Genomic DNA, 27,958 nt, shown 5'->3' with positions numbered 1-27,958 from the left:
ACTTACAAGGGCTGGACAAAATGGGTTAGGGTTAGGGTTTTTTGTTGATTTTTAAATTGTTTCCATTATTTTGGCCAACCCCTGTACATTACAGGCCAAAAGTTTGGAAACCCCTTCTCATTTGTGCGTCTTCTTTATTTTCATGACTATTTACGGTGTAAATTCTCACTGAAGGTAATAACACTGAATTAACACGTGTGGAATTACGTACTGAGCAAAAAAAGGTGAAATAACTAAAAAAAAATGTATAACATTCAAGTATCTTCAAAGTAGCCAACTTTTGCTCTGATTACTTTTCTTGCTCACTCTCTTATGAGCTTTAAGAGTCACCTAAAATGTTTTTTGACTTCACAGGTATGCCTTTTCAGGGTTGATTAGTGGAATTTATTGCTTTATCAATGGGGTTGGGACCTTCATTTGGGAAGCATTAAATGAGGTGTGTCCAAATTTTGGCCTACACTGTACATGGCCCTCAATGGCATCGACTTACATATTCGTCAATGGAATCCAAGTACATTGCCGTCTATAGAATTGACATACATGGCCGTCAATAACATGGACGTAGATTGGTGTCAATGGCATGGTGATACACAGCTGTCAATGCATTCCAAGGACAGTGGCATCAATAGAATCGACATCCATGGCTGTCATTGGCAAAGACTTAAATAGCCGTCAATGGCTGTCAATGGCATGTACTTACATGGTCAAAAATCACAACCACCTATGTTTTTCTGCCATTTAAAATGAATGGGAAATTGTGGCCATGAGAAATGAATGGAACGACTTACGTGGCAATGGCATACTATTAGAGACGAATGGGAACATTTTGGGGCAAATTTTGGGGGAACTGAATGTTTTTGGAAAATGATGCATCCATATTAATATTACAATAATATATTAATATTACAATAATATCATAGATGTTGCTTTTACATTACATGCAAAGCTAACATTAATTAATTATACCCACCTGCAAGCCATGAATTGTATGTAAAAAAGTTTAAGAGGACCCTCACCGTGAAAACATCAGCCTAATGCTAACACAAATGTGAATGCTATGCTAATGCTATGAGTTACATTTAGTGTGTGATTATCACTCAGCTGAGTCAGCAAATACCTTTAAAAGCTAAAACAACATTGATATTTCTCTCTGGCCAAGAAAACAAATCTAAACGTGTGCGCAAAGAGACTGGAGACGACACACTGGTGAGTAGGGAAGGGTGGAGGGGTGCAGCACGTCAAGAGTGACACAACCAGCCACTGCTACGATGCAAGCTAACTACACATAAAATGTCACACATTGTGAACATGTGTCAGAAACTATTGTGCATTTCTGTCTTGTTCTTGTCTCGTCAAACGAAAACTAGCAGTCATCTCGTTATGTTTTAGTCTCGCAAAACACGTTTTTAGCTCATTTTCATCTCGTCGTCGTCATGAAATAAGAATTTGTTGATGAAATATTTTCTTTAATGTCGTCACTGACGAAAACAACACTATTGAAGACCATTTATTGTTTTTTTGCAATCAGTTTTTATATAACACATCAAGGACTTTTGAAGACGAGCGCTTCAGTTGTCAATATACGAAGACCATCTCTAAGTTTGTTTGTGCAGTTGTAGACTCACAGTGTATCAAATTAGGTTTCTGCTGCAGTTATTCCCCTCTCCGACCTCAACCAAATTAAAATATGTTTGTATTTGATGTGGAAAGAGTTCCTGGCTTGTGAATGTTCTGTTGAGGATTTACTTCAGGCAAATTACAAAGACAGACAGGTTCCTAATGCAGTTACACTAATTAAATCAGAGATGTAAGGCTGCATTTGTCCACATCAGAGAGCGGAATAGTGGCATGTAGATGGGCGGGAAGGTTAAAAGACAGACAGCAATGTTTATGGAACATCTGAGAAAAGGAAGCTTATCTTCCTCTATGTCTCTTCCTACAGTATGTCTCATACACAATCTTTGCATCTTCTTCTTGAGAGACAAACCTGTTCCATTGAATATATCATTTGCCCATGCCTGTTTTATATATCAGGTCTGGACTGATCTATCAATGACACGGTAATCTGTGCCTTTGCCTACTGTATTGTTAAATTGCACTCTGATGTCATTAGACCAGCTAATTATATGGCCTAAATCAATCACCAGGTCAATAAGATAACTCTAAGCAAGCAGAGTGACCAAGACTTTTCACAAACCTCATCTATAATGGTCACACGGGACTCGACCACCACAAGTTTTACCAGGGGGAAAGATTAGTATGAATTGAGTTATCAATCTAGATTTTTGGAGTGGGCATGCCTTACGTTTAACAGTGAATAAAAGGGGAAAAACCAAACGGAATTTGGAGAGTACAAATGACACATCACATAAGTATAAAGGCATTGCCTGGCAAAGCCAGACTATTCTCCCTGTATTTTTCAAACACTGTGAGAAATAGTCAGGGACCCAGCCCATTAATGGCCTCTCGAGCAAGGTATAAAATCAGTCGTCCAATCAAATTCGTTTATTTGCGTGACTTGTTCTTAACGAGTAACGTCACTCTTGCGTGCCGAAAGTCGTGTCTACAACAACACAAATGGCGAACGGGAGAGCAGAGAATATGTTCCAATCCGCGGTAAAACCAGTTTACCAATTACACATCGAAACAAGTCATTGACAACAGTCAACATGGCTCGCGCTAGCCATGTTGAATAAACTTCTCCAATATCCGCTCACGCTAATTACTTGTCGCTTTAACAACGTCACGTCTGCCTGTTGCTGATTGGTCCACTCCGCTGTCTGTTTGCTGTGGCTTGCTCCGCCCTCGGAATTTGATCCGCCGGATGGTCGCCAGACTCAATCGCTGGAACAGCGGTGAGTCTGGTATACCAGGCAAATAAAGGCATGATTTAGGGTTTGGGACGGATGAAAGAAAATAAGACACCTGACTAAGGTGATAGAGAGGTAATCTGACGATGTATACGGGTAGTCCCCGGGTTACAAGCGAGTTCCATTCCACAAATCGGAATTAATCCTTTAAGTACCCCTACAAAATAACTATCTAGAAAGTCCAAAAGTATTTTATTTTGTTTAATGATGGAGGATACACTACCCTCTGGTGGTAGTGTTGGGTCTGGCTGGACTGTCGCCTTGTCAGAAGTCTATGGATAAAGGTTAGCTGTGCTTGGATTTGGCCCACATAAAGCTGTAAGTTGTTTCAGCTAATATATGTTTGTGTATGCATTAGGACCTTCAAAATTATCATGTTAACGGGCGGTAATTTTTTTTTTTTTTTAATTAATCACGTTAAAATATTTGACACATTTAATGCACACGCCCCGCTCAAACAGATTAAAATGACAGCACAGTGTAATGTCCACTTGTTACTTGTGTTTTTCGGTGTTTTGTGACCCTCTGCTGGCGCTTGGGTGCGACAGATTTTATGGGTTTCAGCACCACATGAGCATTGTGTAATTATTGACATCAACAATGGCGAGCTACTAGTTTATTTTTTTTTATTTAACATTTTACAAATTTTATTAAAACGAAAACATTAAGAGGGTTTTTTTTTTTTTTTATAAAATTTCTATAACTTGTACTAACATTTATCTTTTAAGAACTACAAGTCTTTCTATCCATGGATTGCTTTTACACGAATGTTAATAATGTTAACTCCATCTTGTTGATTTATTGTTAGAATAAACAAATACAGTACTTAGAGTACCGTATGTTGAATGTATATAACCGTCTTGTGTCTTTTCTTTCCATTCCAACAATAATTTACAGAAAAATATTGCATATTTATTAGAGCTGGGAATCTTTGGGCACCTAACGATTCGATTACGATTCAGAGGCTCCGATTCGATTCTAAAACGATTATTGATGCACCCCCCTCCTTTTTTTTTTTTTTTCTTTTTTTTTTTTTTTTTTTTTAATGTTTTGTACATTAGTTCCAAAAGTGTTCAAAAATACTCTCAGGCTAAACCAAACTGCTATTTCAGTATCAAGTTAACATATAGCAGTAAACAAATATACAAAAATAACAGTAAATAAAACTCTCCAGTCCCCATTCTGTATCAGCAGCTTTAAACTACATTCAATTAATTTAATGTTGTGAATCAACCGTTAAAGTTGCTCCCGTTAATCCATAATTTCCCTTTTGTCTACTTTCGACATGTGAAAGTTTTAAAACTATTTTAAAGATAGATTCAAGTCAATATTTTACCGATTCAGGAGTATTTTAGATAAAAAGTTCATTAGGTTTGCTTGGAAGGTTCGCTACAACAGCCTTGCAGGGAAGTGTACTGATTTAAGATGGCGGCCGTTTACTAACGCCCGCATCTAGCTTTTTGTAGGTGTGCTGCTAACGCTACCGAATCTATATTGCATCTAGTCCTATATGAATGATATCTACCGTAACATGTGGATGTACTCTTTGTAGCAGCTTTTCGGCAGCAGTCAGGTATGTTGTTGTGTTTTTTTATCTCGTGGCATGAGTTGAGCTAGAGCCGTGAGTTGAGCATTGGCATTACCCGAGGGGCCGGGTAATGAGAAGCATGATGTTTAGCTACTCTCGCTCCGTTGCTCATTGACCACGCGGCGCGCTGAGTGTGTTGTACCTCCGCTTTACTTGACATATTTCAATAATCAGAATTTGGATGTTTGTGAATCGTTCTCGAATCTTCCACGGCCGAATCGCGAATAATCTAAGAATCGGAAATTTTGCACACCTCTAATATTTATAGATGGTTTGAATTGCGATTAATTACGATTAATTAATTTTTAAGCTGTAATTAACTTGATTGAAAATTTTAAAACTTGTTAAGTCGTAAAGTCAAAATCGCTTAAATCGAGTACGTCGTAACCCGGGGACTATCTGTAATCCTATTGTAGTGAGGACGTCGGAAGAGCATGGACTCATCTGAATCTTGAGTCTTTACCAATGCATTAAAACGGGCTTGTGGTGCCTCTCTGAGATTAATCATCATTTTGAGCTTATTAAGAGGGAGGACAGTCTTCTTTCCAGTGCTTAGAACATTGAATCCATCTTTTACGCTGTGAAGGTCAGTGAGCATCAATGAATCAGTAATGTTAATTTCAAAGAGAGAGCCCATAGTGTAGATATGAAATGTGGTTAAATACATTTCTCTTCCAATGAATGAGAATCACACGTCACTGCACTGCCAAATTGCCAACTGAACCCACAAATGTTACTGAACATCAACAAGTAATTATGCCAATGAATAGCAGGGGAGAAGAAAAATAAAATTTAATTCAAGTCTTATATTTACAGATATGTTTTCACAAAATGATCACAACCTTCAAGCAGTGGCAGACTTGGCAATTTTGGGGCCTAAGGCGAACATATCCAGGGGCCCTCTTCATGGATCAGGGGTTAAAAAGGTGAGAAGGGTGTGGAGGAAATATGTTCCGGTACACTAGGGCTGTCCTAAACGACAAGTTTTCTCCTGATTAGTCAGCCGACTAGTTTTACGATTAGTCGACTAATCTAATAATTTTCTTTTTTTTTTTTTTTTTTTCACTTCAATTCTTTATTAAAGTACAAATAGTCATGTAAATAACAATAATTAATCACAAGTAAACAATGATGTTAAATGCTGATAGCATTTACTAGTGCAAAACAATGGAAAGTAAACAGATTCAGAAAACTGACTTTGCCTTTCCAACATTATTCAAAACAATTCTTAAAAAAAAAACTAAATTAAATCATATTTGTCATAAAGAGTGTCATATGAAAGCTATTCTTAGTGTTGAATCTGTATTCTGTAGTATTTACTCAACATATTATAATATTAATTTTGAAGTATGAGGGATTAACTCCAGAAATCGTTATTTATATGATGAACATGACGTGCTTTTATTTTGAAATGTTCACTGGAGGTACGTTCGCTAAACCGCTAACCAAAAGCTTTACACTCCGTAAAAAAAAAACAACATTCTTGGTCATTGCATGTGGTGTCACTAAAAGATTTAATTTTTACAAATGTTGTTAACCAGCTGTTGAGTGTTATCGTATGACTGATTGGAACTTTTTCGCCACAGGGTGTGCTGCCGTGTATTTTATATTCGGTGTGAAGAAGAAGAAGAAGAAAGTTAAAAGATGCATTAGCGGCCTCTGGCCTGTTCTCAACTTCTCCCTCACTGCACTTTGGCTCTCATGGAGAGCACGTTCGCTCATGTGTTCGAAATAAACGATAGCCGATGTGCAAAGTAGCAAGTGAGCTGTAAAAATAGCGAGCTTAGTGGGGTGAAAAACACAGGAGAGCTAAGTGAAGCTAACGAACAGCTAAGAGGAGCTAAGCAATGCTAAACGGAGCTAAGCGACTGATACTCAGTCCGTCATCGTGGAACAGTCCATTGTAGTGCGTGTGTGTGTGTGTGTGTGGGGGGGGGGGGGGGGGGGGGGGTAATATAAATGCGGCATTCAAATGGCTTTCTTTTTTGTTTTGTTATTTGTTTGTTTGGTATGCTGACATAATTATACATGACAAATTGTTGGGGGTGCTGCTGGTTCCGGTGGCCCAAGCCCTTGCTCGTTGGGGCAAGGGCAGCTGGTTGGGGGCCCCCTACTGGTTGGGGGCATAGGGCGATCACCTACTTCGCCTGAATAGAGGATCCGCCTATGCCTTCAAGGTACTGAACACTACGATTTGATGAATGACAGATGGAGAATGAGGACTCATTTTGAACAATGAATTATTGAGAGAAAAGTTAACCAACATTTCAGCAGTGATTATGGGTCTCAACTGTCTATTTTGCAGATCAGTGTTTGCTCTCTTATTGAAGCAGGTGGCCTTAATGGAAGTAAAGGAGCTCCATGTGGAGTGGGAAGAGCTGGTGGTCATTCTATTTGGGTTAATTGGAATTTGAGACTTTCAAAAGAGGGAAGGACATGAAGTAATTATTTCATGTCTGTTCTTTTCAAATGGAGAGAATTTGGCACTGTTGCTTCTCTCCCAAGGAGTGGCCGTCGACCAAAGATGACACCAATAGTTTAGTGCAGAATACTCAGAGGTATAGATAAGAACCCAAGAGTGTCTGCTAAAGACTTACAGAAACCACTGGCACAGTCTAATATCTATGTGCACCAGGGGTCACGTTAACCGAATATTTTCTGTCGTTGACCGTTTTTTTAAAACGGCGACGGAAAAAACTGAAGCCCGTCTGTCATTTTGACCGGTTGCAATTCACACCCCAGACCACAGGGTGGCGAGTGAGCATATTAATTAGCTATTGTCTCTTTTGATGCATCTCGCTATCCGGGTGCTGAGTGCTGACAGCGCATTGAAGAGTTAAGGACAGGAGGCTTTGGAGCGCGTCTGGGTCACAGACCGGTGCAGCTGAACCACTGGTTCAGAAGGAGCGCATGCCGCGGGATTTCCTTCCGCTGAAGCGGGTGCTTGCGGGTTCAGGAAACCCCTCGTTCAGAGAGTCTGGTCGACTTTTGATCAGGTCACTTGGAGAAATGTTCCCCGATTTCAAAACTTTGGCTGAAGTGGCGCTTGTAAGAGCGCGGATTCAGCCTCCAGAACACCATCAAAACGGCCATGAGAAGTCGTCTGTCCGAGGCAAAAGTCCAAAACCTCATGACAATAGCCTCTGCAGCAATCCCACTTGAGACATTTCATTATGCACAAGCGGGCACGCAATGGCGTACCGCACGCATGCTATTTATAGACCGTGACGTCGCATCGTAAAGCGAAAGTAAAGCCGAAGTGGGACATTGTAGACCCGCCTTCTCATAGGAACAACGTAATTTGTGCCACTTTTCTGGGGGTAATCTTTCAAAAACGAACATGCCGATCACGCATTGCTTTTTTGAAACTTGTAGAAACGACTCTAGACATTACGACACATGAAGGATGTTTTCTTCATACGTTTCCGGAAACCAAAAACTCCAAAAAATGTGAAGACCAACTTGTGCGGACTTTAACACCAGCTCGGTGAATCCATTCACATTTCATATGCAGTAAACATTTTGTTGGGTTGTCATGGTGTTTCAGAGGACAAAGAGGAAAGTCATTTTTCTTATTTTTTTTAGCGTAACGTTGTGCCGTACTGCTTCTGTCTGACAATGAATGACCTGAAAAGAATTACAATGGTATCTGACTGCCACTGTTACCGTTTCTGTATATATATATATATATATATATATATATATATATATATACATATATATACATATATATATTAAAAAAAAAAAAACACCAAAGAACGGTAAGAGACGTAGGACAACCAGAGGATGTATAAGATAAACTAAATTCTATTGAATATGTCATTATTATCATTTTAAAAATTTAAGTGACTGGTAAAAATAGATTATGACCAGATTTTTATGACCCTGTCAGTCAAAATGACAGACAACTAAAAAGTCTAGCGCAACCTCTGATGTGCACATTGTGCACACATCAGCTATATGTAAAATGACGGCGAAGAATGGTGTTCATGGGAGGACATCACGGAGGACCCCACTGCTGTCTCAGAAAAACGTTGCTGCTCGTTTAATGTTCGCAAAGAGGCACTTGGACACTCCACAGAAGTTTTGGCAAAATATTTTGTGGAGTGATGAAACCAAAGTTGAATTGTTTGGAAATAACACACAACGTCATGTGTGGAGGAAAACTAGAACAGCTAACCAACATCAACACATCATCCCCACCGTGAAGCATGGTGGAGGCAGCATCATGATTTGTGGCTGTTTCGCTGCCCAAGGGCCTGGACAACTTGCAATCAAGAATGGAAGAATGAATTCAAAAGTTTATCAAGTTGTTTTGCAGGAAAACATGAGGCTAGCTGCCATACAGTTGAAGCTAAAAAGAGGATGAATACTTCAACAAGACAATTATCCAAAACACAGAATTAAATCAACTTCAGAATGGTTTCAGAAGAACAAAATATACGTTCTGGAGAGGCCAATTCAAACTCAAGACTTGAAGCCCATTGAGATGCTGTGGCATGACCTAAAGACAGTGATTCATGCCAGACATCCCAGGAATCTGACTGAACTACAGCAGTTTTGTAGAGAAGAATAGGCCAAGACTAGTCCTGATCGATGTGCCAGACTGATCTGCAGCTGGGGAGGGGGGCAAAAAAATATTAAATATGATGGTTCACTTACTCATTTTTCCCCCTTCTGTCATTGTTTGCATAGTATACTCAATAAAATATGAAAACCTGTAAATGTTTGGGTGGTTTTAGTCAAAGCAGATTTTTTTTTTTCATCCGTGTGATTTTGACAAAGATCAGATCACATTTGACGGTGATTTTATGCAGAAATGTGAGAAATTCCAATAGTTTCAGATACTTTGTCATACCACTGAATACAATTCAAATACATATGTTATGGTATATACAGAGAAAATATGTGCTGTGCTGGAAATGTGGTATAAAATGTTCCCATTCCATTTACTGACTGACATTTACTGACTGAATACCACCTTCTCAATCTAGCTCTCTCAGCTTTACGAGCTAGATACCTTCTATATCTATGTCCACTCTATTGTGAAATAGCACCTCGTTTCTGCCCATTCACATCCAACTGTGGCCTATTTGGTTCTGCGGGCGATGCAAATGAAATGTGCCTTTTAGGTCACAAAAAGGAGGCCGTCTCGCCTCATATTACTCTTCGGTTTCGTGAAGCGGATTTTTATTGTCGGCCGGGACCTTATTATATTTCATTGGCAACTTAAAAGCATTGCCTTCCTAAACAATGGGACCATTTAAAAAGTAAGAAAAATACACTGAATCTCACAATATTTTAGAACATGAAATTGTGTTGCATGTTATGAAGGTGAGAAACAATGGCAACCCAAAATGTCGACAGTATAATTGATTACCTTTCATGTGTATATGTTTGTTCATAATGTGACTTGTTTGAGCATCTTTCACTTTATGGGCACATTTTTAGTCTGAACTTCTTAGCACTGTTCATAACTTGAAATGGATCTAAAATTAAAAAAATAATAATAAAAAAATAATAGTCCCCAAAAATGATTTTAGGGAACAGTAACTTTATTGTCCAGATAAGATCTGTTAATTGCTGTCCGTACTGGTTTGGATCCAGGCGGGCACTCCAGTTTTATTCCCTGAAGTCATTATTCTCTGCAGCTAAGGTACCCCGTCTCCCAGTGATTTGTGGGTAATGAGCTGGCACCACCCTATTCCATTATTCTCATTGAGAAAGTGATTTCTCACTCCACGGGGCAAAGCTGAACACATGAACTCTAATCAAGAATTAGTGTGTTAACAAGCAGAAGCGTAGCGAGGACTCTGCACCCATTGAAGCATTTGGATCGAAACAAGACACGAACACAAACATACACGATAACTCAGAAGTTAACCTAGATTCTTTAAGCATTTACTTTCATCTATTTTATTCAAACTATCATTCAGACGGATGTAAAGGCATCAGCATTTGACATCTTAGCCATTAACTTATGTAGGAATTAGGGCTGTCAAACGATTGAAAATTTTAATCGAGTTAATTACAGCTTAAAAATTAATTAATCGTAACTAATTGCAATTAATCGCAATTCAAACCATCTACAAAATATGCCATATTTTTCTGTAAATTATATACTGTATATATTCTGTATAATAAATTGTTGGAATGGTAAGATAAGACACAAGTTAGGATATATACATTCAACATACGGTACATAAGGACTGTATTTGCTTATTATAACAATAAATCAACAAGATGACATTAACATTATTAACATTCTGTTAAAGCGATCCATGGATAGAAAGACTTGTAGTTCTTAAAAGATAAATGTTAGTATAAGTTATAGAAATGTTATATTAAAACCCTTCTTAATGTTTTCGTTTTAATAAAATGTGTAAAATTTTCAATCAAAAAATAAACTAGTAGCCCGCCATTGTTGATGTCAATAATTACTTACACAATGCTCATGGGTGCTGAAGCCTATAAAATCAGTCGCACCCAAGCGGCAGCAGAGGGCTGCAAAACTCCATAAAACACAATTAACAAGTGGGCATTTCACTCTACTGTCATTTAAATCTGTCTGAGCGGGACATGTGCGTTAATTGCATCAAATATTTTAAGGTGATTAATTTTAAAAAAATAATTACCGCCCGTTAACGCGATTATTTTGACAGCCCTAGTAGGAATTATTGCTGTCACACTGCTAAAGTGCATATTATAATCCACCCTATGGCAAGATTCTCAAACTACACAGCAGAAGGTCTGTTACCACCACCGCTTGTGAAAATGTCAAACTCATGGCACACATTTGCACAAAGGCAAGAAAGTTCTCTTTGAAGCAGTGTTGTTTTAGTCAACGATGACAATAACGAAAATATTTCATCAACGATCAATTTTTTTTCATGACACTGACGAGATAATAACAAGCTAAAAACGTGTATTGGGAGACTAAAACATAACAATACGAATGCCAGTTTTCGTCTGACGAAAACGAGACAAATACACACCATAGTTTCCTAACATGTTCACTATGTGTGAGTGTGACATTTATGTGTAGTTAGCCTGCAGGTAGCAGTGTCTGGTTGTGTCACTCATGTGTCACCCACTAGTGTCCTCTCGGGTCTCCAGGCTTGCACACACACACACACGGTAATATTTATCCTCTTATGTTGGCAAGAGAGAATAAGCAATGTTGCGTTAGCTTTTAAAGATCTGTGCTGAGTGATCATCTCCAGTGTTGTTAATAACGGCATTAGAATATAATGGCGTTACTGACGGCGTTATTTTCTTTAGTAGTGCGTAATCTAATTAATTACTTTTCTCATCTTGGCAACGCCATTACCGTTACTGAGGCGGGAAAGGTGTGCAATACTATGCGTTACAATGTTGGTTGACTGACGCGAGAAAAGTTTGGAAAAAGACGGACTCACGGACACGAGAGAGCAGAGCAGGTTTGGGAAGGAGGCAAGGGAGTGTGACGCCGTTGCAAACGCGATGCTACTATGCTAGGTGGCTCCAATAATACCTGACTGTAGCCGATAGCCGACAAACTACGCCCACATGATGCTTCGGTAGATATCACATATATACAGAACTAGATGCAAATGTTAGACACGGCGGCATTAGCAACATATATACCGTAATTTCCCGAATATAAGGCATAATTATTGTACTCGTTTATAACGCGCACCCTAATTTTAGCACCAATAAATAGAAGAATACAAGAAAACAGAGCTCGTGTACAGATACAGAAATGTCATTTTACTGACTGGTGAAGCACAGCACAAGCATAGCATATTGGTAGTTCAAAACATTACCATAAACTGACAATATTTATGGTAATAATATGATTGGACAACTTCTCCAACTTACCAGAATCTAGGAGAAAATAAAACAGATGTGACTTCTTTTTTTAAAGGCTGCTATATAACTTGCTCGTTTCATCATAACGAATAAATGCTTCTTCCATGGATTGATACTAGAGATGTCCCGATCGATCGGGTCCAATCACGTCATTTTCAAAGTATCAGAATCAGCAAAAAAATATCGGCCATGCCTTTTTTTATTTATTTATTTATTTTTAATTAAATCATTTTCTAATTGTATTTAACGTTACAGACATAATATGTTTCACTCTTCCAGAGTCTTTAGTTTAGGCTTAAGGTAGGGTTATCAAATTTATCCTAATAACGGTGGTAATTATTTTTTTTTAAAATGTATCACGTTAAAACATTTAACGCAATTAATGCATGCGCTGCACGACCCACTCACACATTGTCACGCTCAATCTGTAATGGCGCCGTTTTACCTATATAGAGAGATAGAAGTCAGTGTAAAATGAGTAGAGTGAATTTTGGCAGCCTTTGGAGCCTTTTTTTAATTGGCTAAAACTTTACAGTCCCTCTCCCTACGATTAGAAATATCATGGGAAGCAATGTGGGGAAGCAAGGTAGCAATTGATCTTTATCTTAACACCTTATGTTATTTGCCAACGCAGAGAAGATATATCAATTGGTAGCACTATGCACAGTCATAGTTCCACTTCCCATCATGCATTTGGGCATGACTACAGTATCATTTACTGAAAGCTCAACAAATACACTAGATGGCAATATTTAGTCACAATATACAAAGTCACAAGTCTTTCTATCCATGGATCCCTCTCACAGAAAGAATGTTAATAATGTAAATGCCATCTTGAGGATTTATTGTCATAATAAACAAATACAGTACTTGTGTACTGTATGTTGAAAGTATATATTTGTCCGAGTTTTATTCATTTTTTTCTTAATGCATTGCCAAAATGTATATGATCGGGAAAAATTATCGGGAATGATTGGAATTGAATCGGGAGCAAAAAAAAACAATCTGATCGGGAAATATCGGGATCGGCAGATACTCAAACTAAAATGATTGGGATCGGATCGGGAGCAAAAAAACATGATCGGAACAACCCTAATTGATACGGTAAAATGAAAGTGAGAACGTAAGTCGGAAATCCGAGAGCGCTCATCGCTGTCGACACGACAGTAACAATAGGAACTATTGTTATTTGGGTTTGAGTTTCCCGAGGGACAGATATAGTTGACGGACACACACAGGAAGGAAAAAATTATTCACTCACATTTTTTTAACTTTTAAACAAATTACGTCACAATGAATAAAATGTAAATTTGTCACGGATATCTACCTCATAAATATTGCTTAATTGTAACTTTTTTTGTTACTGTTACATTTTCCCCAATATTTTAGATGATAAATTATTGATCCAAACAAAAAAAAATTGGAAAACAAAAAGTTTAAAAGGGTACATATACAGTATGAAAAAGAAAATCTCGACCAGCCCTTGATGTCTGCGATATCTGCATCGCGACCCTGGTTATATTACCTTGTTTCAGCCATAAAATCCCACAAAAATCCGGCTGTGGCCATTCACAGCTGTGTGTGGACACTTGGTGATACATGCTACATGGAGTTTTTGGATCGAAAAGAGGTAAGTACGCGATAATATCTAGGTAAAATCATGGCGTCTTTAACTATGCTCTCTCATGCTCTCACATCCAGTTACGGTTTTGCAATTCATTTATTTTTTTTTTTTTTAAATGCCCTCCAGTTCAAAATTTTCCTTCCCCGAGAAAATTGAGATTTTAAGCTTTCCAATGTTGTATCACACATGCATATAGGACAATTTTGAAATTTGGCCAAATTGGGGGTCTCAGAGCGAAACTTCAAGTCAACTGAGTGTTTTCCACCAAATACTTTTCAGTTCAGTTCAGTTTAAGTTTCTTGTCCCCTAAGAAGGGGAAGCTTGTCTTACAGCAGGTAAGCATACAGATAACAGATAACACAACCACTCATACACATACAATAAAATAACACAGACTACAAATTTAAAATGCCATAGACAGTTTTGCATCTAAGTGCAAGAATTGTGCAAATTTAACAACCGAATTGCACTGGGTAGAAAGGAGTTCTTTGTCCTATTTAACTTAAAACAAGGGATAAGGTGATGGGTGCAATACCTAACCTTACAAAGAGATATCCTCAGAACCCTTTTTGTCTTAGATGGTATATACTATACACCACCATTTCTTTTTTTTTTCCCCACTATTTTACACTGTTGGTCTACTGTATATAACCTGTTATGACCATAGTATGTAGAAAGAAAAAAAAATGTAGATGACCATACCTGTTGTTTCCGTTGAATTGTCAAACATAAAAAATATTCAGGATCATTTTTTTCTGTCGAACATTTATCCTTACCAGTTGAATAAATATTTTCAAGCTTCAAAACATTTTGTTGAGATCATCAATATGTTGAGATCATCAATATTACAAATTTTGACAAAAGAAATTGGCATTTGTTTTGTCTTTTTGTGTCCAAAATGATGATTAAAATTGGTCAGTGAATAAAACAACAGTTTGGACATGAAGGTTATGGTGTCCTGAAAAAAGTGACCCAACCAGGCCATTGTGAACATTTTTTTCTTTGAAATATGAAGGGAACATCAAAGGCATGCAAATTTGGACAAAATAGGCTCAGGTGTTAAAGGGTTAAAGTCTGTTGCTTTCAGATTGTGAATTTACTCCCATTTGTGCTAAGAACTGCCTCTTTGATGGAACTTTTACAAAGTGATTTAAAAAACAAATCTGTTGGGTAAACATTCCAGCAAGACGTGTTTCCATTTTTTTTCCGTCTTTGATGCAACTGTTGATTGTGATGTTGTCATTTTGTATTTTATCCATGAATCACTTTCCAGGACTCAAATGTGAATCATGCACTCACAAACATATGTTTACTGATACAACTGAGTAACACAATTGAAAAAAATATTTTATAAAAATATAACAAAACTGAATCATTTCTTAAAGGTAGCTGCAGCTATCTGTCAAAAACCTCCAACATTGGTCAGAGCGGGTTTCTCTAGTAAGGACAAGGCAAGGCTGTCAAGTCATTACACAAGGTCCCCCCTGAGGTCATTTCTATTCTGCCTACAGCTTTCTGTCACTTTTGATAACTTTCAAATGGAACACTTTCCTCCCCCTTGACAGATGGAGGAATACAGGTACTAGTGGCTGTAGGAGACAATCACAAAGTGCAGTCAGAACATGAAAGTGTGAAGGCATGCAAAGTTCTGTTGTATCAGGCACACTTTACAAATTTGATAGTGCATCAAACCTTATGATCAAGTTTTGGTCATTTCAAGTCATTTAAAGGAGAATTGGTGGTATTGCTAAAGTAGCGAATGATGTAGGAAAAAAGTTACACCCTTTTTAAAATGTGGCCAAAGGCAAAGAGCTATCTGTAGAAATGTTTTTTTTTTATAAACAACCCGCATTCTAAAGTAATGACTACACCACCATACCTGTTCTTGTCGATCAAGCCAATGGTCTATCATTGGGTGATTTGCACTTAGGGAGGATCTAGTCATCTCTCTTTGAAACTGAGTGGTGCGGCCACTTGCATTTCGTGGAAGACTCCGGTATGTATGTCCTCCTCTGCCCTATAAAGGAAAACAAACAGTATTGAACATATTAAATCGACGCTAGTTAGAATTTTCTGGTTCCTCTCATCATTCCTATCCAACGCTGATGCTCTGAAAGCTTCCAATGAAAGCCAGGCTATGGTAAATCTAATGAGATTCCTATTTAACAAACAATGACACTCATTTGTACAAGGTTGAGAAACGCTGGAGCAAAGGCAATTGAAACAATTACTACTCGAAGGTTCAGAAAAGTGAGCAACAGACAATATAAAAACATATTCACACAAGGGAGCTGACGTTATCCAAGAGAAATCTAATCCGGTGGACCACTCCAAGTCCTAGCAGGGTTAAATGTGGTGTGACAGTCCGGAGGAAGCAATGCAGGCTCTTCTAAAGCAGGCCTCTGTTTTCACTATAAAACATTATGTAGAGACAGCGGGAACCAAAAGTGGTATTTGCCATGTGGTAAAATTGATTTTGCAATGTGGCATTTTTTTACCATGAGGCATTATTTTGCCACATGGCCAAAAAAAAAAATGCCAACAACCAAAATCCATTTTGCCACATGGCAAAGAATGCCACATGGCAAAATCCATTTTGACACATGGCAAAAAAATGCTATATGGCAAAATCCATTTTGGCTCATGGCAAAAAAATGCTATATGGGAAAGTCCATTTTGGCACATGGCAACAAAATGCTTTATGGGAAAATCCAGTGTGGCACATGGCAAAAAAATGCCGCATGGCAAAATCCATTTCGCCACATGGCAAAAAAAAAAATGCCATATGGCAAAATCCATTTCGCCACATGGCAAAACAATATGCCACATAGCAATATAAAATTGCCAAAATCCATTTTGGCACATGGCAAAAAAAATGCCACATGGCAAAATCCATTTTGCCCCATGGCATAAAAATGCCACATGGCAAAATCAATTTCGCCACATGGCAAAAAAAAAATGCCATATGGCAAAATCCATTTCGCCACATGGCAAAAAAATATGCCACATAGCAATATAAATTTTGACACATGGCAAAAAAATGTCATATGCCAAAATCCATTTTGGCACATGGCAAAAAAAATGCCACATGGCAAAATCCATTTTGCCCCATGGCAAAAAAATGCCACATGGCAAAATCCATTTTGCCCCATGGCAAAAAAATGCCACATGGCAAAATCAATTCTGGCACATGGCAAAAAAAAATGCCACATGGCAAAATCCATTTCGCCACATTACTAAATAAAATGCCACATTGCAAAATCTATTTTGACACATGGCAAAAAAAATGCCACATGGCAAAATTCATTTTGACGCATTGCAAAAAAAATGCCACATGGCAAAAGAAAAATGCCGCATGGCAAAATCAATTTTGCCACATCGCAAAAGTAAAATGCCACATGGCAGAAAGAAATGCCCCATGGAGAAATCCATTTTGACACATGGCAAAAAAAAATGCTATACGGCAAAATCCATTTCGACACACGACAAAAAAAAAAAAAAAAAATGCCATATGGTGTTACACTTGTATAGCGCCTTTCCACCTTTTAGGGCCCTAAAAGCATTTGACACTGTCTCCTCATCTACCTACTGGTGATGCAGCACCAGGAGCAGTGTGGGGTTCAGTATCTTGCTCAAGGATACTTAGATGAGTTCATCAGGGGGGAGAATCAAACCGACAACCTCTGGGTTGGGGAACGACTAGACTCCGACTGAGCCACGTCATCCCTAATAGCATAAACCATTTTGGCACATGGCAAAAAAATGCCACATGGCAAAATCCGGTTCGACACAGAGCAAAAAAAATGCCCCATGGCAAAATCCATTTTGTCACATTGCAAAAAAATGCCAAATCGCAAAAAAAAAGGCCACATGGCAAAATCCATTTTGGCACATGGCAATAAAAATGCCGTATGGCAAAATCCATTTTGCCACATGGCTAAATAAAATGCCAAATTGCAAAATCCATTTTGACACATGGCAAAAAAAATGCCACACGGCAAAATCCATTTTGACAGATTGCAAAAAAAAATAAAAATAAATAAAAAATAAATAAATAAATACCACTGGGCAAAATCCATTTTGACACATGACAAATACGGCCCTACTGACATAATTACCTCATGAATATTTCATGAAACAACACATTATAAAAAAAGAAGAAATCCTATCAAAAGAGTGTTAGTGATCCAAAAAAAGTCATTGGAAGTTAGACTGAAGTGTGCTCGCTGTTGTCAAATGGCTCGTATAATTGCATTGCCTGCTTGAAGATTAAAGTGAACTTGCCACAATTCATACGGATGTTCCCATTCAGACAACTCTTGCTGCTATTACTTTATCTGAAAACTTCGCAATAACAGTGCAAACTAATTATCTTCATACTTATTTTCTCTTTTAGACAGCTGATTTTTTTCTGTACCTTTACCTAGATGTCTGCTTTGAGACAATCCCTTTAACTACATGCTTGATTTGAGCTCTGACATGCACTGTCAACTGTGGGACCATCTTAAATGATCAGATGTGTGCCTTTCAAATTATGTCCAATGAACTGAATTTACCACAGTTGACCTCCAATTAAAATACATTTAAAGGATTCTCAGTGGAACCAGTTAGCACCTGAGCTCAATTTTTAGCTGTATGGCAAATGTTGTAAATACTTAATGTACAATATTTAAATCAAACTTTCATGTTTATATATTCAAATATTTGTAAACATTTCCAAAAATTTAAATTGAAATAAGGAATGGAATTTACTCGCCACATCGCATATAGTATTTTCTTATTTGTATAGCCATTCCGATGTGTCATTCAAAACCTTTAAGAATAATTTGTCAGATGTGACCGAAAATTCCGTGCCAAAACCTTTATTTCAAAAATATTGATAATAAACTAGTTTAGTTTAATTTTTTCATGCATGCCTCTTGCACTGCATTTACCCTTGAACAAGACAAAGGGTTATGTCATATACTACGTCACACAGCCCACTCTTCCGCCATTGGTCCAACCTCTTCCACGAGTTCACCCTCTTCCTCGAGTTGATGAAATAATGCATTTGCTTATGATTAATTTAGTTTTCGATTCATTCCGCACATTTCTAAGTCGCTCGCTCAATCCAACCGGCCGTCACTCTCTACGTCGCCTCCCTCTCCTTAGGTGGCGCCTCGCTTGGCAATTTATTACAAATGTTCATATTACAGTGGTATGGAAAAGTATCTGAACCTTTTGGAATTTCTCACATTCCTGCATAAAATCACCATCAAATGTGATCGTATCTTTGTCAAAATCATACAGATGAAAAAACAGTGTCTGCTTTAACTAAATCCTCCCAAACATTTATGGGTTTTCATATTTTAATGAGGATAGCATGCAAACAATGACAGAATGGGGAAAAATAAGTAGGTGAACCCTCTGCTTAAGGAGACTTAAAGAGCAATTGAAACCAATTTTTACCAAACAATTTAAGTCAGGTGTGTGTCCAATCACTGATGAGTGGTTTAAAGCTAACCTACCCACTATAAAACACACACCTGGTAAGTATTGTCTTGATGAGAAGCATTGTCTGATGTGCATCATGGCTCGGTCAAAAGAGATGTCTGAAGACCTGCGATCAACGATTGTTGATTTATATAAAGCTGGGAAAGGATATAAACCCATCTCTAAAAGTCTGGATGTTCATCAATCGACAGTCAGAAAAGTTTTTCACAAATGGAGAGAGTTTGGCACTGTAGCTTCTCTCCCAATGAATGGCCGCACAAAAAGATGATGCCAAGAGTTCAGTGCAGAATACTCAGAGAAGTAAAAAACTTACAGAAATCAATGGCACAGTCCTATATCTTTCCAAAGTTGAATTGTTTTGGAGTCATACACAATGTCATGTGTGGAGGAAAAATGTAACAGCTCACCAACATCAACACCTCATCCCCACAGTGAAGCATGGTGGAGGGAACATCATGATTTGGGGCTGTTTTGATGCCTCAGGGCCTTGACAACTTGCAATCATTAATGGAAGAATGAATTCAAAAGTTTATCAGGATGTTTTGCAGGAAAACCCGAGGCTGTCTGCCGTACAGTTAAAGCTAAACAGAGGATGGATGCTGCAACAAGACAATGATCAAAAACACAGACGTAAATCAATTTCAGAATGGTTTCAGAAGAACAAAATACACGTTTTGGAGTGGTCAAGTCAAAGTCCCGACTTGAACCCCACTGAGATGCTCTGTCACGACCTGTCAAGACATCCCAAGAATCTGAATGAACTACAGCAGTTTTTTTTTTTTTTAGAAGAATGGGCCAAGATTAGTCCTGATCGATGTGCCAGACTGATCTACAGCTACAGGAAGCGTCTGGTTAAATTTATTGCTGCCAAAGCGTGGGACACAAAATATTAAATGCGGTGGTTCCTTATTTTTCCCCCTTTTGTCATTGTTTTCATACTATCCTCATTAAACTATGAAAACCCATAAATGTTTTGGTGGTTTTAGTTAAAGCAGGCATTGTCTTTTCATCTGTGCGATTTTGAGAAAGATCAGATCACATTTGATGGTGATTTTATGCAGAAATTCCCAAAGGTTCAGATACTTTTTCATACCTCTGTACATCCGTCCTTCATGACCTCACAATGGCTCCTGGGATATGTAGTCTTTTGAGGTGCTTTTGGTTTTAAAAAAAGGACAGGAAATGATGGAAATACGGACATAACATATGGTCCATGCAGCGTTTCTATGCTTATTTATGAGGTCAATAAAACTATAAAACTCAAATGACATTATCTCTTGTTTTATTTGGTCGATTGAACAAGTAAAAATGGGTGTTGACCTCAACTTTCGCACTTTACCAAACCGTGACCCCTGTATACCGTTACACCCCTGGTAGATACACCATCTTAGTGCAAACAACACATTAGGCAAATACCGTACATGGAGGATTCAACAGTGGTCTAAAAAAAACACCAAGACAAAAGAGAGCTCCGCTGGGCCTTTGGTGTTTGTGTTTCTTTCAGTCTCTCAAGCACATCTGGAGTTACTGTGACACAGGCCATAAAGGACACGTTCTTTACCAAATAAAAGGCTTAATAGCAGTTTCCCCTCTCTTAGCTTGGAAGTGTGTTGTTCATGTTACCGCTCTGACAACTGGAGTGTCTTTAAAAAGGATTATCAGACGATGCAGCAAGACACACTAATCGCATGGAGGGTTGCCGTGTCACATCGCGTGTACTGAATTGTCCTCTCAGCTCGAAGTAAAGGTCTGCCTGTACTGCGTGTGTGCACTGTCATTTTTGGAAAGTTAATTGGTATCTCGACTTGTTTTCTAAGTCACAGGCAACATATAGCATATATTTTTAAAAGTTTAATTTTCAGAGTGAAACTTCACAGTGACATGCTTTTGAAGCTTCAAACACAAACAAATCGGGATGCAAATTTTGTTTATAGAAAAAGCCGAGAGAAAATAAAAAACGGAGACATTGCTGGAATATTAGAGCCCTAACCCTTTTTAATTAAATTCTGCCGAGTCCAAATGCAGCATTTTGACTTCAGAGGGGGTGTTCTAATGCTCTAAAGTGTTAGAAAAAAATGAGAGTAGTACCAAGTGATCTAGAGGGGAACACACTTCACAGTAGGTTCTTTCATTTTGAGTACATAAGTTAAACATGCCGAGGAATTTTTTTCTCCCGAAAAGTATTACGCTCAAATATTTAATAAAAGGATGTATAAAAAAGAGGGGGGAAAAACACATCCAGTTAGGAAGTGTGCTATGCTTCTGGCTTCTAAAGGCCGTTTCAAACTAGCGGCACCCTAGTGTGAAGGGTTCAGCCGCAACCCATTTATTGTGTATTTGGGAGGGGACTTCTCGGCGAAAGTGAGCAGCGGTGGTCATTTTGGACGGGGCGGAAAGTCTTGAGTGAATTTTTGCCGAGGCCCAAAGAGAGACTTGCTCTATTTCCACAGCGCCGACACGGTGACATCAACTAAGCAAACAAATAGCAGAGGGGCAGGCATACTTATATCTGTGCTATCAGGCTGTTTCGGCCGACAGATATACGCAAATCATGGACGACGAAACCTTGATAAATGTGATTTTTTTAAAGTTTCACGAGCTCTGGGACACTCGAAAAATGACTCTCATACCTCTCCTTGCTAAGCTAAATGGTACCTCGATGTGCACTTTGTGCAGAAATGTAGTTCACAAACAACAACAAAAAAACGATTTACCTTCTCACCGAAACTAATAAAACTCTTTACAAGGATATTTTAATGCGCCTTACTATTTGAAATCGAAAAAGTTGCTGTTTTCCTGTGCAACAATAAAAATAAACGCATTGGTGCTTGGGACTATAGTAAAAATGTTTGCCGCTTGTCATCAGGCTACGTGGCTCCTCCCGTTTTGCGCTTGCCGTGGACCGTTCTTCACGCTGGGCTGACACTAGTGTGAAAAGGCTTTAAAGGGGAAGTTCAGAATTTTTGACATAAGGCATAATCTTCGATTTAGCATAGGTTTAATTAGTCAGTGGACTTGATTTCAACATAATCCGTGCAGTTGTTTAGTTATTTGTTAGTTTCAGGGCTCCGGAGTGGCTAAGCTAGCGCGAGTCAATGGTGCTTGCTTAGCATACCAATAAAAAACATTAAGCATGTATGTAAGCATTAGCAGTGCAACGGTTTGCGGTTCAAAGCCGAACCGTACGGTTCGCCCTGTACGGTTCAATACGCCTTTATGAACCGCGCCTTTTCGGTTTTGCAATTAATGTATTCCGAACGCTTGTGGAATGAATTGATCGAGCTCTGTGAGCCTGTGTGTGACGTGAAGCACCACTGTGGAGAAATTCCCGCCCCGCAAGGAAATGTCGAATCGCTGTCAAGCACCTGTGTAATAGAAGCCGAGTAATGCCCTCTCTCTCTCGCTTACGAGCGAAGTGAAACAAGAAAGAAAACAAATAGCTATGGCGAGCGGAGGAGTGGAGAGACCGAATTTTGAGGGAGCACCGGCTTCTTTCAAATCTGCAGTGTGGCAACATTTTGATTTCCCCATGGACTACAATGTGGAGGGAGAGAAAATACTGAAGAAAAATAAAATGTAAGCATTGCTCAGTGCTTGTTCCCCATGCTAATGGCAACACTTTTATAACATGACTCCGGCACCCCAGCCAGCATCACCCACAGATATCACTTTCTCAGGGTAGGACAACCCCGAAGATGACACCAGTGAAAACACACGGCGGGCTTTGTTAATTTATTTGCAACGCTTGACCTGTGTTACATTGTTCCCTAGCGGACATACAGTGCCTTGCAAAAGTATTCGGCCCCCTTGAACCTTGCAACCTTTCGCCACATTTCAGGCTTCAAACATAAAGATATAAAAATTTTATTTTTTGTCAAGAATCAACAACAAGTGGGACACAATCGTGAAGTGGAACAAAATTTATTGGATAATTAAAACTTTTTTAACAAATAAAAAACTGAAAAGTGGGGCGTGCAATATTATTCGGCCCCCTTGCGTTAATACTTTGTAGCGCCACCTTTTGCGCCAATTACAGCTGCAAGTCGCTTGGGGTATGTTTCTATCAGTTTTGCACATCGAGAGACTGACATTCTTGCCCATTCTTCCTTGCAAAACAGCTCGAGCTCAGTGAGGTTGGATGGAGAGTGTTTGTGAACAGCAGTCTTCAGCTCTTTCCACAGATTCTCGATTGGATTCAGGTCTGGACTTTGACTTGGCCATTCTAACACCTGGGTACGTTTATTTTTTAACCATTCCATTGTAGATTTGGCTTTATGTTTTGGATCATTGTCCTGTTGGAAGATAAATCTCCGTCCCAGTCTCAGGTCTTGTGCAGATACCAACAGGTTTTCTTCCAGAATGTTCCTGTATTTGGCTGCATCCATCTTCCCGTCAATTTTAACTATCTTCCATGTCCCTGCTGAAGGAAAGCAGGCCCAAACCATGATGCTGCCACCACCATGTTTGACAGTGGAGATGGTGTGTTCAGGGTGATGAGCTGTGTTGCTTTTACGCCAAACATATCATTTTGCATTGTGGCCAAAAAGTTCAATTTTGGTTTCATCTGACCAGAGCACCTTCTTCCACATGTTTGGTGTGTCTCCCAGGTGGCTTGTGGCAAACTTTAAACGAGACTTTTTATGGATATCTTTGAGAAATGGCTTTCTTCTTGCCACTCTTCCATAAAGGCCAGATTTGTGCAGTGTACGACTGATTGTTGTCCTATGGACAGACTCTCCCACCTCAGCTGTAGATCTCTGCAGTTCATCCAGAGTGATCATGGGCCTCTTGGATGCATCTCTGATCAGTTTTCTCCTTGTTTGAGAAGAAAGTTTGGAAGGACGGCCGGGTCTTGGTAGATTTGCAGTGGTCTGATGCTCCTTCCATTTCAATATGATGGCTTGCACAGTGCTCCTTGAGATGTTTAAAGCTTGGGAAATCTTTTTGTATCCAAATCCGGCTTAAAACTTTTCCACAACAGTATCTTGGACCTGCCTGGTGTGTTCCTTGGTTTTCATAATGCTCTCTGCACTTTAAACAGAACCCTGAGACTATCACAGAGCAGGTGCATTTATACGGAGACTTGATTACACACAGGTGGATTCTATTTATCATCATCGGTCATTTAGGACAACATTGAATCATTCAGAGATCCTCACTGAACTTCTGGAGTGAGTTTGCTGCACTGACAGTAAAGGGGCCGAATAATATTGCACGCCCCACTTTTCAGTTTTTTATTTGTTAAAAAAGTTTAAATTATCCAATAAATGTTGTTCCACTTCACGATTGTGTCCCACTTGTTGTTGATTCTTGACAAAAAAATTACATTTCATATCTTTATGTTTGAAGCCTGAAATGTGGTGAAAGGTTGCAAGATTCAAGGGGGCCGAATACTTTTGCAAGGCACTGTATTTCTCCAACAATGTAATCCCCGACATTTATGAAATGGCACACAAAGCCATCGAAGATGATTTCGCTAAAGCACATAGTTTTGCCCTGACCACTGATAGTTGGAAGTTGGACGTCCCGTGCTACAGAGTGCTACTACCTAACTGTGACGGTCCACTATAATTCATACCTGTCAAATTGTACGGTCTCGTCGTAAGTTGTACAAGTGAGCGCTCATTTTTAAATGTGTACGCCGTACGTTACATTCAAAATCTGCACGTTTTTCGTGCATTACGTTTTTTTTTTCATCCGTTCGGATTTGGTCACCGTTTCTGCAACGAGACAATGTGTTGGTTGAATGACGCGAGAAAAGTCAGAGACTCGGAGAGGGTAGAGTGTTTGTTGAAACGCTGTAGCAAACGCGATGCTAGGCTAGGTGGTTCCAATATTACCTGACTTAGCCGACAACATACAATCTACGCCAAGATATTTCATGCATATAGAACTACATGCAAAATTACAGACTCTGTAGCATTAGTAAACAGCCACCATTTTAGAGCAGTAAACTTCTCAGAAAGGCTCTGTTGTAGTAAACCTTACGAGCGAACCTAAGCAACTTTTTATCTAAAATACTCCTAAATCGGCAAAATCTTGACTTGAGTCGATCTTTAAAGGATGAAACAGTTTTAAAATGTTCACATGTCGAAAGTAGACAGACGGGAACTAATGCAAAAACGGGACCAATTTTATCAACTTTAACTGTTGATTCACAACATTATTTGACCTCCAAACATAGCAAAGGTTACTATGTTTTTTTTTTTGTTTTTTTGTTTTTTTTTTATGAAGGAAAAAAAAAAAAAAAAAAAACATGAAAGGTATCACTTTGCCAAGTTACTTTTTTATTACTGTGTGTGTATTTCAGTAGTCAGTCACTACACTAGCCAAAGAGCTAAGACATTTTAACAGTCGAAAATGTTTGCATTTTAAGTGTTTATTTCATTTTTTAAAAGCAAAATAAAGGCAGTTTTAACAAAAAAAAAAAAAAAAAATGCAAAACCGAAACCGAACCGAAACCGTGATCCCAAAACCGAGGTTCAAACCGAACCGTGGGCTAACTGAACCGTTGCACCCCTAGTAAGCATTAAAAATCACTGATTTGTCATCACCGAGTGTTGGTAATAACGGCATTATAGTTTAACGGCATTTCTAACGGCGTTATTTTTTTCAGCAGTGAGTAATGTAATGAATTGCTTTTCCAATCTTTGCAACGCCGTTACTGTTACTGAGGATTTTCCTGCTGATTGTGCATTATCATCACTAAGTTGGCGTTGTCCTTGTAGATGCTACAAGAAAAAAAAATATATTTTCTTTATTTTATTACCAAAAATAGTCACTTGCCATAAACTTTTCTTGAATGACGTATCCGTGAACCTTGTGTGATGTTTTTTAATCAAAACAACTAGAAAGGAGAGGCAGGAGATTCAGAGGCTCACCTGCAACTAATGACTCTTACAATGAGGTAACTGAGTTACTAACTCAATTACTTTTTGGGAGAGTAATTTGTAGCTGTAACTAATTACTTTTTTAAAGTAAGATTAACAACACTGCCGATGACCCATGCAATCAATCAATCGAAGTTACTACCAGTGCCACCATGTCAATAACTGTAGTTAGAACAGCAACATTTGTAATCCAGCACCTCTGCAGGGAATAGACTCCCGAAGCAAGCAGGGCAGAGTGATATCACATCCGTTTTTTCACCACTGATGTTTTTTTTTTTTTTTCCTGTTTTTTTATGGGAACGAAAGGGACTCCCTTGCAGACTGAGCACGAGAGGCCTCTATTGTGATCCAATTACGCACCTAAAAATACTCCTGCAGAATGAAATGAATTCAGGTAATTTGGTGTGACATTGTTTTAGCCGCATGGGTATTTCAAACAATAATCTGCATTTAGCAATTTTCTGACTATGTTAGATCTGTTAATATTGTTTTTTTATTGGCATGTTAAACAGGCACCATTGACTCGCGCTATCTTAGCCCATCCGTAGCTCTGAAACTAACAAATAACTGACAAACTGCACGGAATTTGTTGAAATGAACTCCACCAACTAATTAAACCCCCGCTGACTCGAAGATTAAGTCCAATGTCAAAAATTCTGAACTTCCCGTTTAAGGCATGGATAATTTCAGGATAGAATTTTACCTTTCGCTCAAGGCTGTTGGTATCAGGGTTTGTTTGTGGCTTGTTGTTATACTTTTGGAAACCAGCAGTTGTGGACCAGCGGTTTGGGTCCTTTCTGGATGGTTCTTCTTTACCGATTGAGATTTCAGCAGATGGAAGGCCAACCAGGGAGGGATCACTACTTCGCCGGACATGGAGAGGCATGTCTGGAAAATGAGGAAAAAAAAAACATCATGGCGTAAAGCAATTTCAGTCTGCCTATGAATGATTCCTTTAATAGAGCATTTAACACATGTACTGGGATGTCCTATGAATCCAGAAACAAGTGTTAGCTTGTTGGATTAGCCGTAAAGAAAGGAATTTCATACGTGTAATAATAAATACATAGAAAGTAATGGCAATTCAAACACAGCAGAATTTCATAATACCAAGATACAAGTGTCACTCCAGTAAAAACATTCACGGAGAAATTTTGCTGTTACACTGGCAAGTCAGTTAAGTAGATCTGAGAGTTTAGTGAGGTGAGAATCATTAGGACGCTCCCAAAAGGCCAGATGGATTTGTTTTTTATCGTTCGAGTTGCCTGAGCAATATACCCATAATTATGCAAATAGTTTGGTAACCAGCTGTCATCAATCACCGGATCAGTGCAGCGGGCATATGCTGGTGCTAAGCTTCCATCTGATAGACCATAGGCAAGTTTAGCAGAAGGAGCAATGCAGATTAATCTCGCTTTACGCTGCTCTGGAAACCATGCATATTAAATGCTGTGACACGAGGAGGGTGCTTTTATGACACTGATTATTGTGGCTACCTCCACCGACTGTGACAATAATGAGACTGAAAACTGCTTGTCCAATGTTCAAAAGTGCTCTGTGTAATTGTTTATGACAGTAGTAAACATTGTGCATGTTTAATAATCATGCATGTTGTAAATAGTCCTTAAATGAAAAACTAAAT

At 38.7% G+C, this 27,958-nt stretch overlaps 1 protein-coding gene across 1 annotated transcript in view; it reads right to left on the bottom strand.

Annotated features, from left to right (window-relative positions):
• Positions 1-27,958, bottom strand: part of LOC130909013 (partitioning defective 3 homolog) — a 660,821-nt gene that overhangs the window by 381,627 nt on the left and 251,236 nt on the right. The window contains exons 5-6 of the mRNA XM_057825056.1: positions 27,020-27,204; positions 15,813-15,950 (exon numbers count right to left, since the gene is read on the bottom strand). Coding sequence (XP_057681039.1) covers positions 15,813-15,950; positions 27,020-27,204 — 323 coding nt within the window. The remainder of the gene's footprint in view (positions 1-15,812; positions 15,951-27,019; positions 27,205-27,958) is intronic.

Source organism: Corythoichthys intestinalis, chromosome 20 (genome assembly GCF_030265065.1).
Source record: "Corythoichthys intestinalis isolate RoL2023-P3 chromosome 20, ASM3026506v1, whole genome shotgun sequence".
In the NCBI taxonomy this organism is placed as follows: Eukaryota; Metazoa; Chordata; class Actinopteri; order Syngnathiformes; family Syngnathidae; genus Corythoichthys; species Corythoichthys intestinalis.
This window is presented reverse-complemented; position numbering and strand designations above follow the sequence as displayed.